This window comes from Dictyostelium discoideum (assembly GCF_000004695.1).
Source record: "Dictyostelium discoideum AX4 chromosome 2 chromosome, whole genome shotgun sequence".
In the NCBI taxonomy this organism is placed as follows: domain Eukaryota; phylum Evosea; class Eumycetozoa; order Dictyosteliales; family Dictyosteliaceae; genus Dictyostelium; species Dictyostelium discoideum.
In genome coordinates this window covers 2,699,799-2,715,861 of record NC_007088.5, presented here as the reverse complement: position 1 = coordinate 2,715,861, position 16,063 = coordinate 2,699,799, and the positions used below count along the sequence as shown (strand labels likewise).

The window sequence follows — 16,063 nt, the reverse complement described above, 5'->3', positions numbered from 1 at the left end:
ATTAAGTACAAATAAATAAATAAATAAATAAATTATAAAAATGACATTCTTTTTTTTTGTTTTGTTTTTTGTTTTTTATTGTATATATAATTCCTTTTATTTATGTTTTGTTTGTACTAGTTTGACTATTAATACTATTATTATTATTATTATTATTATCTTGTAATTGATGACATGAATAAATTTGTGGTGATGGATAAACGAATATCTTTTCATTTTTAGTTTTTGGATAAGAAATATTTGAATTATTTATACCGACTAAAGTTACTTTTGGAATTGGTAATGAGCCAGAGGAGATTGGAATTAAACCACAACTAAATTTAAGCTTTTCACCAACTGTATCACTATTAAATGAAAATGTATGTTTACTCTTACCAGATATCATCCAAATTTGTGAATCAGCAACTATATGATATTGTAATTGTTGTTGTTTTTGTTGTTTTTCATTACCGTTATCATTATTACTTTCTTTTTGTTGTTGTTGTTGTTGTTTTAAATTTGTAATTTCAATTTCAAAAAGAACTATTGTACCAACATAAGCCCTACTTTGAATTGATAGATCTATTTGATAAAGATAAGTTGGAAGCTCGATTTTAATTGGCCAACTAAATTCGTTTTGATCTCTCCATAATGATTTACATTCTCTAATTAATGGTCTATCTAAATCTTGTTGAGGCATTTTACTTGTATATTTTATCTTTAATTTCAAATCATTTTTACTATGGTTGTTGTTATTGTTGTTGTTGTTATTGTTTCCATTACTATTACTACTATCAGTTGCTGATGAAGGTGATGTTGATGATGATAAAGATTCATTTTCATACTTTTTAATTTCAAAAATTAATGAAACTAATTGGCCAGGGTATAAATTTAAATTTGGTGCTAATGAATGATTATGATCTTTTACTAAATAATATAAATTTGGTTGTTGTGAAGATTTTGAAGAGATTGATGAGATTGATGAACTTGAAGATGATAATGATAATTGCTGCTGTTGTTGTAATTGTTGTTGTAATTGTTGTTGTTCAGGTGATTGATATTCTGAATCACAACCTTCTAAAGAATAAGAATTAAATTGAATCATATTTGGAGAATTACATTGTATAATAGTTTTTAAGAATAATCTATTATTTACATTAATGACAGATTCATCGATTGTCAATGGATTAATGAATAAAATTGAAGAGACCAATGATGATGAAAATTTTTCTTTGGTTTGTTTTTGATGTTGTAATTCGATTCTAATTTGATGAGTGCAAGTATCGGTATTTACAGCCATCAATGGTAAATAGAATTCCAATGTTTGATTATAACCAATTTGAGATAATGGTAACTTATCATTAATTAAATTTATTGTTCTTGAGGAAGTTTCACAAGTTTTATCGTCACTCTGTATGATGATTACTGATGAAGTTGGTATTATAGTTGCACCAGTTGGTGAAGTGAATGTTAATACACCCGCTTCAATCGTATCGGAATGAGTATGTAATTTAATTCCAACATATTGAATACTATAAAATAATAATGGACTATTTGCAAATGATTCTAAAGTTATTTGTGATTCACTATCAATAACTTTAATTTCACCTGGTAATGTAGTTGTTGTTGTATTTGTACCACCACCACCACCACCAATAGCTGTATCAGCATTACGTAATGAATAACCAAATGAAAGGTTATCAATTTTTAACCAAATTGAATCTTTAACAAAGGTTGCTTTAGTTGTACCAACTGCTGTGAATTGGAAATTGTTTACACCTGGTTCAACAAGGAAATCATTCAATTGAAATACTAATTTATCACCGAAACCACTCTTTACAAAACTAACTGCACCATTATTAAATCTAATTGGTGATATTAAATTACTCTTTATTCTAACATTGATTTTAATTGTTTCAAAATATCTATAAACTGTTTCTTTAAATGTAACTTTACATTTAAATAATGGTATCATTGGTTGAACAACTTTTTTTTAAAAAAAAAAAAAAAAAAAAAAATTAATAATAGTTTTTTTATAACAAAATTATTATTAAATAAAACCTACTATTTAATTCAGGTTTTCGAGAAATTTGAATAATTTCAGATAAATAATGATCTTTTTCAAATCTATTTGTTAATAAACCAGGAGCTAATAAACCAACACAAGTTGTTACATAATCAACTAAATGACCCAACTGCTTTTGACAATAGGATAATCTAGTTTTAACGGCATATTCTATATAGGACCAATGTTCTCTAGAGTAAAGATTTGAAATTGATTTGAAAAGATTCTCTGCAATTTGAAATTCTTTTAATTTGAAATTTAAATTTGCAATTGCAAATGTTAATCTACTAATACTTCTCATTCTATTAGATTGAATATACAATTTCTCAATTTGACCTAACAATTCGAAATAAAGTTGAGTGAATTGTTTCGATGATTGAAGTGAGACTTGTAATGGCTGATAACTAAATGCTGTCATTGAATCAACTTCAATCTTTTTATTCTCTACACTCTTAAATATAACTTCTTCTACATTTTGAAAGAACATTTCACTATTATAATCATCAACTGGTAAATATCCAATAATTATTGCCAATTCTTCTAACTGGAAAAAAATAAAAATATATTAATATAAAATAATTAAAAAAAAAACCAATAATAATAATAATAACAATGAATTATGAATTAACTACTCTTTGAGCTGAACTAAATAATAAATCACCAACTAAAAAATCTAAACTTTCTCTATCTTGTTTTTCAGTTAATCTTTCAGAGAGATCACTTGTTAAATTTAAAGAAGGTGTACGAATATAATGTTGAGTATTTAAAGCACCTGATAATTGTGCAGATTGTAAATTGTTTAAAGATTGTGAACCTGATAAACCTGCTATAATCGTTGATCCACCTGCACTTAATGAAGCTATACCACTATTACTTGGCATTGGTGTATTTTTACCATTTGCTGCTGTAGTTGCTGATGTCGATGATGGTGTATTACTACTACTACTACCAAAAGGTCCAAATGCACCAAATAATTTTGAAATGGGTGTAGTTGAACTAATTGATTTCACAACTTTTTGTGCACTACCATTTATAGTTTGTTGCTGTTGTTGTTGTTGTAATTGTTGTTGAAGTTGTAATTGTTGTTGCTGTTGCTGTTGTTGTTGTTGAGCACCATTTACAATCTTATCGAATGAATCTTGACATGCTTTAATCAATTCCATACTTGTACTGAATATCCATGATTCTTTAAACATTGGTGCAAATGAATTTGGATATTGTTTAATTATCATTGACATTGATGTAATAAATGATATTGATTTCGTTGCTGCTTCAATTGGTTTTTGTAATAAAAATAATAACTATATATACACACACACGCACAATTAGTAAAAGAATATTAATAATATTATTTATTGATTTTGCTAATTATAACTTACTTTTGATTGTCTTGCAAATAAATAAACTTTAAAATCAAATAAACTAATTTTATTTTCATAAATTAACTTTCTATAATTTTTAAAGGAAGTATCTAAAATGTTACCATTACAATGAATACTATTTGGTTGTAAAACTTCATCAGTGATTTGATCAAATTGTGACCTATTATTTGGATCACCGAAAAGTACTTCCAATTCAAAATATTGCATTAATGCATCCTCATATAATTGAGCACGTTCATAGATTAATGCTAAACCTTCCTTTATGAAAAAAAAGTTTTGATAACTCCAACCTGGTGTTGTCCTCTTTGCATCCATTTTTCTAATTTCATCTTCATAGGTTGTTAAATATTGTTCTGCTGATGAAATTATACCCTCTTTCATTTTAATTAGAAAATCATCCCATAAATCATCTTGTTGTTTCGTACTTGTTGACAAACCTGTTCCACTACTACCACCACCATTATCATTATCTTTATCTTTATTATTGCCGCTGCTTGTATTATTTGTATCTAAAAATCTTAATTGACAACAACGATCTCGTTTAACATTGAAATCATTTTTAATTCTATCGAAAACAGTTCTTGTTAATTTTGAAGTTAATTCGCTAAATCTTTTTGGACCTAATGAAACATAAACTATTAACCACTCTTGTTGACGTTCAGTCATTTGAGTTACCCATTGTTTTATTTTAGCACGTACAACATTCTTATAGGTATCAGGATCATCACAATGTACCAAATACAAATAGAGGTATGGTTTCTTGTATAGATTTTGATTATCATAATGTGCCTTTACACGTTCATCATTATATTGTAATATTTCAATTGGCATCTTCTCCACTACTTTTGTATGTCCTGTTTTAGTTTTCCATGATATATTCTTTAACGGTAAATGATTTGGTAATTCTGCTTCAATATATTTCCAAATTGATGATTCATCTTGATCTAAAAAAAAAAAAAAAAAAAATTAAAAAATTAAAAATTAAATTAATACTGAAACTATATTGGGGTGGGTTGAGGGGTAATTATATGTATATATCCATAAATTTATATAAATATTATATTTTTTTTAATATAACATACATGAAATTGTAATATGTTCAATTATATCAATATTTGTATTATTTAATGAAGATGATGAAGAAGAATGTTGAAGTGAAAATTGTGTTGGAGTATTTAAAGTAGATGACGATGATAATGGTTGTGTTGATGGTTTTAAATTATTACTACTACTACTATTACTATTACTAATTGATGATGCTGATGATGATGATAGTGTTGGAGATGTTACATTGCCACCACCACCACCGCCTCCACTATCATTAACTGATGCTGTCGATGATGTTGATCCATTTAAATTCATAGAATTTGGTGATACATTAGACATTATAACCTTTTTATTTTATTTTTTATGTTTTTTTTTTATATAGTTTTTTTTTTTTTTTTTTTTTATAAAATTTTAAAAAATATACATTAGAAAATCTAGAAAAATAATTCTACAATAAATTTTTTTTTTTTTTTTTTCTTTTTTTTTTTTTTTTTTTTTTTTTCTTTTTTTTAAAAAATTAAGTTTACACACATATATAAAATTATTTAAATTTATTAGAGAAAATGAAAATTTAAATTCTTTTTTTTTGTTTTTTTGTGTCAATTAAAAAATAAAAAATAAATTAATATTCAAATTTTTAAAAAATTAAAAAAAAAAAAAAATTAAAAAATAAAAAAAAAAAGATTAAAAAAAAAAATTGATATTATTTTTTCATTGTTCAGTCCAAAATTGGTTTTGTTTATTTTTTTTATTTTTGGTTTTTTTTTAAAATTTTTTTTTTTTTTTTTTTTTGGTGTATATAAAACTTTATTTATATAATTTTATTTTTTGTTTTTTTTTTTTTTTTTTTTTTTTAGTTTTATTTTTAGTTTTTTTTTTTTTTTTTTTTTTTTATTTTTTATTTGTATGGGTTTTTGGAAGGAAAAAAATTAAAAAAATTTGAAAATGATATCTTTATTTAATAAATGATCGGGATGATATCTTCTGATTTTATTATATTAATAATATTATTATTATTTTGACTCTATCTGTGACTTGGATTTCTACTATTACTGCTACTATTATTATTCGTTGGAAAATTATTTTTATTTTGTTGTGATTGTGGTGGTCTATTTCCGCCTCCGCCCTGTTGAGGTAAAGTATTTCTATTTTGTGGATAATTATTGTTGCCACCATTAACAAAACTACCACCAGGTGGTTGAACTTGTGGTGGTTGGCCATAAGGTCCTTTATTAAATGGTTGTTGAGTCGAACTTGATGTTGATGATGATGATGGTGGTGGTGGTGGTGGTTGATTATAATCTGTTCTTTGTTTTTTAAAATTATTACTATTATTACTACCACTACCATTTTGATAAGGTGGTGGTTGATTATTATTATTATTATGATTGTTGTGATGATTTACATTTGCGCCTTGATATTGTGATTGTTGATGTTGATTTTGTGGTTGTTGTTGTTGTTGTTGTTGATTTTGTTGTTGATTTTGATTTTGATTCTGTTGTCTTAATCTTTTCTTTGTTCTATATTCATGACAAGATGGATATTGAGGTAAATCTTTTGGATTAACTGGCATTGGATCAGTCCAAAAATATTGATGATCTAATGCTTCAGATGCCGTAATTCTTTTTTTTGGATCCATACATAATAATTTATCTAGTAAATCAAATGCTTCTTTTGTAAAAAATGATGGATTTTCACTTTGTTTTTAAATTAATAAATAATTAAAAAAAAAATTTTAAAAAAAAGATAAATTAGTTAGTAATGATTAAAATAAAAAGAAATAATAAATTATTATTATTATTATTATTATTATTATTATTATTATTATTTGACAATTTACTGTTGATAAAAATCTTTTAAACTTAAACTATTATATTCTCTTTTTGGTTTTAAAGCATCCCAAAATGGTAAATCCATTGCTTCTGGCCAATTATTTGCATTTGGTGAACCACAAACTTGATAAATTTTATCTAATTGATCGATTGAATTCCTACCAGGAAAGAGGGTTTTCTTTGATAATAGTTCAGCCATAATGCAACCAACAGACCACATATCAATCTCTGGACCATAATGAAAGGTGCCCAATAAAAGTTCAGGTGGTCTATACCAAAGGGTGATGACACGATTGGTTAGAATTTGTTTTTTCTCACTCGAATTGAATGGTCTTGCAAGACCAAAATCTGCCAACTTCAAAATACCATTATTATCAAGTAACAAATTTGACCCTTTAATATCTCTATGTAAAACGTTATTACGATGACAATAATCTAAACCCTCCAACAACTGTTTTAAATAACATTTAATTTGACCTGGTGCAAAATATTTAAATGCTGGTGAATCCATTAACCCATTTAAATCATGATCCATATATTCAAATACCATATAAACACTACCCTTATGATTATTGGATGCACTTGCTTTAGAAGTTACAACCTCCTTTAAATTTACAACATTTGCATGATTTAATTCTTTTAAAATTTTAATTTCTCTAATTGCTGTAATTGGAAACTTAAAAAAAAAAATTATATTTAATAAATAATATAAAATTAATATTATAAATTATATATACACACACATATATATATATTTTTTATTTATTTACTTACTCCTTCAACTTCATTATCCATAATAACTTTTTTTAACGCAACAATATCACCATTTGATTTATTTTTTGCTTTATAAACTTGACCAAATGTACCTTCACCAATTTGTTCTATTTTTTCATGAGAATCAACACTTCTTGAACCCCAAACACTATCACTATTATTATATCGAATATTATCCATATTTGAAACTGAATTTATTATACCTGTTAACATTGCCGTCGTAATTACTGTTCCATGTATGGTCGGTGCTTTATTTATTGGATTTGGATTTGGGTTTGGATTTGGGTTTGGATTTGGATTTGGGTTTGGGTTTGAATTTATTGTTGAGGATGAAGATGTTGTTGATTCCTCTTTATGAGTTGACCCATTTTGTGGTAAATTATTATTATTATTATTATTACTACTACTATTACTATTATTATTAATATTATTATTAATATTATTATTATTATTAATATTATTATTAATATTATTATTATTATTATTAATAATATTATTACCACTACTATTATTATTAGTTGTAGATTCTCTGCTATTATTATTATTATTATTATTATTATTGTTACTATTATTACTATTATTATTATTATTATTATTATTTATATTAGGTTTTTCAATAATTTCTTCTTTTATTGTTGTAGATTCTTCTTTTATTGCTTCATGTTGTTGTTTTTCTAAAATTTCTTCTTTTTTTATATTTTCGGTTGTATTATTTTCTATGTTGTTGTTTGTTGTAGTGTCCATAATAATAATAATAATAAAAACTCTTTCTTCTTAATTTTCTACATACACCATACAAAAACTCATATAAAAAATAAAAAAAAAATTAAAAAAAAAAATAAAAAAATTAAAAAAAAAAAAATTAAAAAAATTAAAAAAAAAAAATAAGAAAAAATTAAAAAAAAAAAAATGAAAATAAAAAAAGTTCCAAAGTATTCAAATAAAATAAACTTTCAAAAAAAAATCCTTACTTAATTATCCCTTTTTTTTTTTTAAAAAAAAACATTTTATTTTTTTTTTATAATATATTTATATAAAAAAAAAGGACTTCCTAAAACTTTGTTTGATTTATTTTCTTTAGAATATATTCTTTTGTAAATTTGACCAATTTTTTATCAAGATTATAGAAATAATTGAAAGCAAGAAAAAAACTAAATAAATAAAAAAAATAAAAAAAAGAAATAAAAAATGAAAAATTAAATAAATAAATAAATTAATAAATAAAAATAAATAAATTTTAAAATAAAAATAAATAAAAAAATATAATAAAATAAATAAATAAAAAAAAAGAGAGAGAAGAGATAAAATGTGTTAAATAATATATTATTTTTTTATTTATTTTTTAAAAGTTAGTAATACAATTTTTTGACATAACAATTAATTGTTTTTTTTTTTTTATTGGCGAAGAGAAGAGAAAATGAGGGGACAGGGGGAAGGGGGTGTGGTTATTATTATAATTATTATTATTTACTATTTTTATTAAAAAAAAAAAAAAAACCTTAAAAGAAAAATAAAAAAAAAAAAATAAAGTTATTTATATGATTGATTGATTGATTGATTGATTGATTGATTGATTGATTGATTGATTGATTTTTTTTTTTTTTTTTTTTTATATGTAGGAGTTATGTATATATATATGTGAGTGTTATTTTTTTTTTTTTTTTTTAACTTGTACTTGATAAATTACAAAATAAAGTTGAAGGTAAATAATTTGTTACAAAAGAAAAGAAATTTTGCATACCACCCCAACTACTAGTATTGGTAGATTCTTTACCAGTGACCATCTCTTTATTCTTATCCAATTGGCTAGAGAGTTGTTTTTCCAATGTTTTAGAATGTTGTCTTTCCTCTTGTAATAATTTTTGTAAACGCTGTAATTCCAATGAACTATTCTTTTTAAATTCTTCCAATGCTTTCTCTGCCTCTGTAATTAACATTTGTGCTGATTCATTTTGTTCCTCCATTTCTGATGTATGTAATCTAATAATATCTGATTTCTTTAATCTTCTAATACTACCCACATTAAATTGATCCTGTATTAATTGACTTGATGTTAAACCATTACCACCTATATTATTAAAACTATTACTGCTAATTGTATTATAACCTAAATTACTATTACTATTGCTATTACTATTGCTATTTCCTGCTATATTTGTCGATGATGATGATGATGTGTTATTATTATTATTATTATTATTATTTAATGGAGAATTAACGGTATTGGATGTAGTGGTAGTAGTTGTAGTTGTTGTTGTAATAGGATTATTTAAACTAAATGGTGATAATAAAGCAGCAGCAGTACTTGTTGAAGGAGTTGATGAATAAATTGGTGCTGATGATGGAGCTGTTGTTGTTGTTGTAGATTTAATTGATGGTGATGAAGTTCTAATATAATTTGGTGAAAATAATGATTTAATAGATTGTTCCTTTGATGGTGTTGCATTTAATGAAATTGATAAATTACCACTACTAATTTGATTTGGTAATGGTGGAGTCATTGGTGACATCATTTGAATTGGTTGTGGTCCATCTGAAACTTTTGAAATTAATTGTGAAATTGGTGGTGACGATAATAATGTTGGTGAATCAAATGATTGATTATGTGATGGAGAATCAAAAGAACCCTCAGATGGTAATTGATAATCGAATCCACTTAATTGTTTCTTTAAAGAATCTAATTCTGATGAACCATCATCATTATCATTATTATCATTATCATTATTGTTATTATCATAATTTATTGAATTTTGTTGTGATAATGGTGGAGTAGTAGTACCCTGTTGTTGTTTATTTAATTCTTCAAATTCAGATTGTAAAGATTGTGGTGAATTTGTACCACTTGTGTAATAATATGGTTGTTGATATTGTTTTTCTTGTTTTTCTTGTAATTGTAATTGTTGTTGTTTTAAAAACATTGAGAAATTATTATTTGCATGAATGGTTGAATATTTATCGATTTCGAATTTATCTGATTTTTGTCTACTTAGGACTTGTTTTGCTCTATCAATTGTTGGTTTTATTCTTTTACTTGTGAAATTAATTGAACCACCAGCACCACTTGGTGAATTTGTGCCACTACCTCCGCCGCCGCCTTCTTGTAGGGTGTCATCACTGAATGTTACCATCATTGATAATTTATTATTAATATTTTGTTGTGTTTTTAATAAAAGTTTTAATTTTTTAAGTTCCAATTCTTTCAATACATTCGATTCCATTGCTTCACGTAATCTATCTTTTTCTTGATCGATACTTTCACGTAACAATTCTTCATTCAAAGTTAATTTTGATAATTGATTTTTTAAATTTTGATTTTGTACCATTAAATCTTTATTAGCGTCTCTCATACCATCGACGAATCTAGCCTCCTTTCTAAGCTTATCAATTTCTTGATCTTTTTTCTTTAATGTTGAGTCTTGAATTTGTCTAGATTTCTCCAACATTGATAACTCACTTTGATATGACTCAACTTCTTTCTCTAAAATTTTATATGAATCTTGAAGTTGATCAACAATTTGTGTATTCTTTGAATTCCATTGACTAATATTATTAGTTGATGTATTATTGATATTGGTATTACTATTACTATTAGTATTATTATTATTATTAATTTTAACATTTGGTGGACTTGTATTACCACTACCACGTGAATTTATATTAAATTGATTTTCTTTTTTTTCATTATTATATCGCTGTTGTTGTAGATTTTCCTCACCATCATCATTATAAGTTAACTTTGGTGACATTGGATGATTTAAACCACCAAAACTTGATAAAAATAAATTTGCATCAATACAATCATCTTTATCAGTTGGTAAATCATGTAAATGCATTAATAACTTTTGTTTTGGTATTTCTTTACCATAATTTAATTTTGTAATTAACTGATTAAATTGCTCAAATGTTACCATTGGTTTCGCTGTAAATAATCTATTAAATTTATTTGATGATCCACCACCACCACTTTTTGATGGACTATTATTTAAATGTGAAAATACCATATTACTACCACCACCACCGCTGTTTGGTGAATCATTATTATTTAGTGAATTATTACCACCAGAAATTAATGGTGATAAAAATTTTGGTGTGATATTATACTTTTTCAATAAGTCAATTGGTACCTTAAATTTTGGTAATTTTAATTTCTCAATTTGTTTCTCACGTAATTTTTTTGGATCTTCACCATCCATATAACTTGCCATAGATTCTAAAAATGATTGAAGATCAACAAATGTATTATCTTCTTCAATTTGTTTCTTTTCATTTAATATTAAATCTTCAAATGATGAATCATCTTCAAAATCACTACCACCTGTATTTTCTTGATCATCACCCTCTTGTTGTTCGTCTTCATTTTCGTCTTCGTCATCATCATTTTTTGGTTGTTCAGCTCTATGAACAATTCTTAAAAAATTTAATAATTTACCAATTAATGGATTGGTTTCACTTGATTCACCAGTTAATGATTCAATCTCTTGTCTTAATTGTGTTATTGATATAATTCCATTCTCTTCAGTATCAATAGTTTTAAAAACCTGTTCCATTTGATTTATAAAATCTCCACCTGGTGATGCTCCAATATTATTTGATGATGATCCAATTCCACCAAAACTACCACTTAAATTTTGATTCAATTGAATTTCATCCATTAATTCTTTTTCTTCATCATCTGATGATGAATTTGTTGAATACATTTTATTTTTTTTTTTTTTTTTTTTATAATCGTAGTTGCCTGATAAACTTTTTTTTTTTTATTTTAATAATTTAAAAAAAAAAAAAATATGGAATGAAATGAAAAAAAAAAAAAAAAAATGAAAAAAAATATATATATTTACAAAAGTGATTATTATCACTCTCTATAAGAAATTAATTGTTTATTATTATAAAGAAAGGAAAAAAAAAAAAAATGTTAATAATTAATTTTTATTGATATTTGAATTTATTATAAAGAAATGAATGATAAAGAAATTACTAATAATAATAATAATAATAATAATAAATTAAAAAAAAAAAAAAAAAAATTAAAAAAAAAAACAAAAAAACAAAAATAGAAATTTGAATAATAAAATAAATAATAATAATAATAATAATAATAATAATAAAAAACAACACAAAAAACGCAACACACAAACACACTCACAGAAAAAAAAAGTAGTAAGAGTGGGTGAATGTTTGATATGTATTCTCTCTATGTGAGAAAGAGTGGTGGTGGTGGTGGTATGTATGTGTGAATGTGTGTGACAATTATTTTTATTATTATAACTACTATCAATATACCTATCATATCACATATTAATTAAAAAAAACACATTATGATGAGATAAAATGAGTTTTGGTTTATTTTTTTTTTTTTTTTTTTTTAATATTATTTATTTTTTATTTTACTATGTGTGGTAATGTGACATAAATTGCAATTTTGAAAACAAAAAAATAAAAAAATAAAAAAAAAAAATCACATCAAGATATCTAAAAATGGCTAAAAATTTGAGATTGTGTGTTGGTTTTTTTATTTTATTTAACTTCCAAAAATGACTAAAAATTTGATTTGAAAATAGATTATTATTGATAATATTGTATTAATTTAACAACAATGGTGATTGTTTTTAAAATTTATTACTGACCTTTTTTTTTTTATTTTATATTTATGATAATATGTGTTTGGAAAGAAAAAAAATAAAAAAAAAAAAAAAAAAAAAAAAAAAAAAAAAGAAACAAAAAAAAAAAAAAAAAAATTACAACGAGGGGAAATTAAATAATAAAAAAAAAAAAAATGGACTTTGGAAAAAAAAAAAAAAAAAAAAATAAAAAAAAAAAAAAAAAATTAAAAAAAAATATAATTTAAATAATTTTAATACAATACCAGCGGGTCGATTAGATTTTATGTTTTGACCAGCAGTACAATAGTGAAATAATTATAATTTTTATATAAAAACAATTTTTTTTTTTTTTAAATTTTATCAACAAAAAAATAAAATAAAAATTAAAATTAAATAAAATAAAAAATTACAACCGTTTTTTTTTTTTTTTTTAAATTTTTTAAAAAATTTCCAAAAAATTCTTTTTTTTTTTTTTTTATTTTTAATTTTTTTTTTTTTTTTTTTTTTTTTTTTTTTTTAATGATTGAACATCTGTAAAACACATAAAAAAACAAAAAAAGTTTAGATATTTTCAATTAATTAATTAAAAAAAGAAATTTTGTAATATTCAATCTTTTTAAAAATAATTTTAATTTAATTTATACAAATTATCGACATTTTTTTTTTTTTTTTTTTTTTTTTCTGAATAAAATAAAATATCAAATATAAAGGAAAAATGTCTAAAAATGGTACAACTGGTAATAAAAAAAAGAAAACGAAATTATCGACAGCAGCAACAATTGCAGCAAATATAGCAAAAGCGAATGCAACATTAAATAATAATAATAATAGTAACAATAATAGTAATAATACAAATATAGGTAATTCAATTAATGGTATACCATCATCATTACCACCATCGGTTACATTACCAGTTGAGGAATTAATTTCATTTGCACCAGAATGTTTACTATTTTCACAATTATTAGAATTTGAAGAGAAATTAGATGCATCAATCAATAAAAGATTAATTGATATTCAAGAAGCGTCAAGAAGAAACAGTATTAAAAACATTCGTACACTTCGTTTATCAATCTATAACACATACTCCAACCAATCTGCATACTATCATTTAGATAATAAATCATTAAATTCCGTTCAAGAAAGACCATCATGGTCATTACGTGTTGAAGGTAAATTATTGGATGAATCTCAAGATGAACTTGTAAATAAATCAATTAAATCCTCATCATCATCCTCCTCAACAGCAAATAAAAGAAAGTTTTCATCATTTTTTAAAAAGGTTTTCATTCAAATTGGTCATAGAGATACTTGTGAATGGGATAAATCTCAAACTTTTACTGAAACTGATGGTTTTGAAATTAAAAGAAATGGTAACCAAGAAGTTGATATTAAAGTATGTGTGATCACAATATCCTATACATACTATATAAATTTCAATATACATGTACTTACTTTTTTTATAATCTATATAGATTTTAATGTATTTAGATCACGTACCACAAAAATATAAAGTATTAGGTGGACTTTCTCAATTATTAAATATTCACACAGATACCAAACCAAGAATCATTTTAGCATTATGGCATTACATTAAATCAAATACATTATTAGATGCAGAAACAAAGAAAATTACTTGTGATGAAAATTTAAAAAATGTAAAAAAAAAAAAAAAAAAAATATTTATTAAACTACCTACCCCGTCTCCCCCCTTTCTACCCCCTTTTCCTTTTTTTCCACCCCCACATAAAATATATTAATATTTTTTTTATTTTTTTTTTAGATATTTAGTTTAGAAGAATTACAATTTAATCAAATACCACAATTATTAAGAGAACATTTATCACCACCTGATCCATTAGAATTTCAATATACATTACATTTATCAGGAGATGCAAAAGATTATGAACAAGCATATGATATTCAAGTTGAAGTTGATGAACCAATCTTTAATCCAAATCCAACAATGAGAAAAGAGATTTCACAATTGAATGATGAAATTAATCATCATATTCAAAAAGTTTATCAACATAAGAGAAAACGTGAATTCATGGAAAAATTATCATCTGATCCATTAGGTTTCTTAAATGATACAACAGCAAATTTAGTAAAAGATTTCCAAGTTTCAAAATCAACAACTTCAACTGGTTTCGAAGAGGAAAGACATGCTTCTTTCTATTATCAACCAATGACTGAAGAACTTGTAAAAAATTATCTTTCAAAACAAACCACTCCAAATCCAACTCCACAACAAATTTCAATGGCTCCTTCAACTCCTCAAACTCCTTAAAAAAAAAAAAAAAAAAAAAAAAAAAAAAATAATAATAAAAAATAAATAAAATTAGATCATTATTCATTAAAAGAGCAACAAGACAATTATTTTTTTTATTTCGAAGGAAATTAAATAAATAATATTATTTACTGAGAAATAAATATTAGTTTATTCCCATTTTATTTATTTATTTATTTATTTTATTATATCTATACATATATTATTTATTTATTTATTATATTTATTTATTTTATTATTTTAATCATTTGAAATTTTATAGGCAACCATACTTTCAACTTTATGAATTGTTGTTGTAAAAGATCTAAGTTTAACTTGTTGTGAATTTGTTATGAATTTTGGATCAGATTCTTCCCATTTTTGAGGTACTGCTAAATCTTTACTTGTATATACTAATAAATCAAATGTACATGCATTTGGTAAAAGTGGTAAAAATGTAACACTTGCTGTAATTTGTCTAATAATTGCTTGAATTTCATTCATTATCTCTTTTTCTGGTTTTTGTCTTGGTGCTCTAAATAAATAAATTATTATTATTATTATTATTATTATTATTATTATTAATATTATTATTTTATATTTATAAATATTAAAAAAAAAAAAAAAGAATAACCATACTCTCCTTCTTTTGGAATATCAGTTGTAACATCGAATACCCATCTTTCTAAAACCTCTTTTGTAACGATATCAGTGATTACTAAAACCAATTTTTGAACATCACCACTTAATAACCATTCTGATAATTGTTTTAATACATTATCTAAATAATCTTTTAATGATTGATCATTAGTTACCAATATTGGTAATCCATATTTTGCAACTCTTGTAAATGATTCTGGTGGATATAATCCTCTTTGAAATAGAATTGTATTTATACTATATGCTATTTATATATTTATAAATTTATATTTTTTTTTTAATTAGTATCAGATTTTTTTTTTTTTTTTTTTTTTTTTTTTTTTTTTTTTAATACTTACAAAAAAATTCAGTTACAATCTCTGTTGAACCTTTTAATGAAATATTTGTTTTAGATGCTACTGCAGCTTGCATTTTATTATATTTGTTTTGAATAGTTGATAAAACCAAACCTAAAA

At 23.6% G+C, this 16,063-nt stretch overlaps 5 protein-coding genes across 5 annotated transcripts; 1 reads left to right on the top strand and 4 right to left on the bottom strand.

Annotated features, from left to right (window-relative positions):
* Positions 1-100: 100 nt before the first annotated feature.
* trappc10-1 (trafficking protein particle complex subunit 10) lies at positions 101-4,812 on the bottom strand (the record flags this gene model as incomplete). The annotated part of the gene is made up of 5 exons (XM_639682.1): positions 101-1,965; positions 2,045-2,588; positions 2,677-3,345; positions 3,424-4,370; positions 4,509-4,812. The coding sequence occupies 5 exons, from the start codon at positions 4,810-4,812 to the stop codon at positions 101-103; spliced, it is 4,329 nt and encodes a 1,442-aa protein (XP_644774.1).
* Positions 4,813-5,497: 685 nt separating this feature from the next.
* Positions 5,498-7,823, bottom strand: cdk9-1 (CDK family protein kinase; the record flags this gene model as incomplete). Its single annotated transcript, XM_639681.1, has 3 exons — positions 5,498-6,170; positions 6,314-6,981; positions 7,080-7,823. The coding sequence occupies 3 exons, from the start codon at positions 7,821-7,823 to the stop codon at positions 5,498-5,500; spliced, it is 2,085 nt and encodes a 694-aa protein (XP_644773.1).
* Positions 7,824-8,743: 920 nt separating this feature from the next.
* Positions 8,744-11,776, bottom strand: DDB_G0273205 (calcium-binding EF-hand domain-containing protein; the record flags this gene model as incomplete). The annotated part of the gene is made up of 1 exon (XM_639680.1): positions 8,744-11,776. One exon carries the CDS (start codon positions 11,774-11,776, stop codon positions 8,744-8,746), a length of 3,033 nt encoding a protein of 1,010 aa, XP_644772.1.
* Positions 11,777-13,394: 1,618 nt separating this feature from the next.
* Positions 13,395-14,969, top strand: snf12-1 (CHC group protein; the record flags this gene model as incomplete). Its single annotated transcript, XM_639679.1, has 3 exons — positions 13,395-14,075; positions 14,155-14,337; positions 14,463-14,969. The coding sequence occupies 3 exons, from the start codon at positions 13,395-13,397 to the stop codon at positions 14,967-14,969; spliced, it is 1,371 nt and encodes a 456-aa protein (XP_644771.1).
* Positions 14,970-15,209: 240 nt separating this feature from the next.
* On the bottom strand, positions 15,210-16,019 carry DDB_G0273201 (DNA-binding HORMA domain-containing protein; the record flags this gene model as incomplete). The annotated part of the gene is made up of 3 exons (XM_639678.1): positions 15,210-15,483; positions 15,588-15,852; positions 15,947-16,019. The coding sequence occupies 3 exons, from the start codon at positions 16,017-16,019 to the stop codon at positions 15,210-15,212; spliced, it is 612 nt and encodes a 203-aa protein (XP_644770.1).
* Positions 16,020-16,063: the final 44 nt, after the last annotated feature.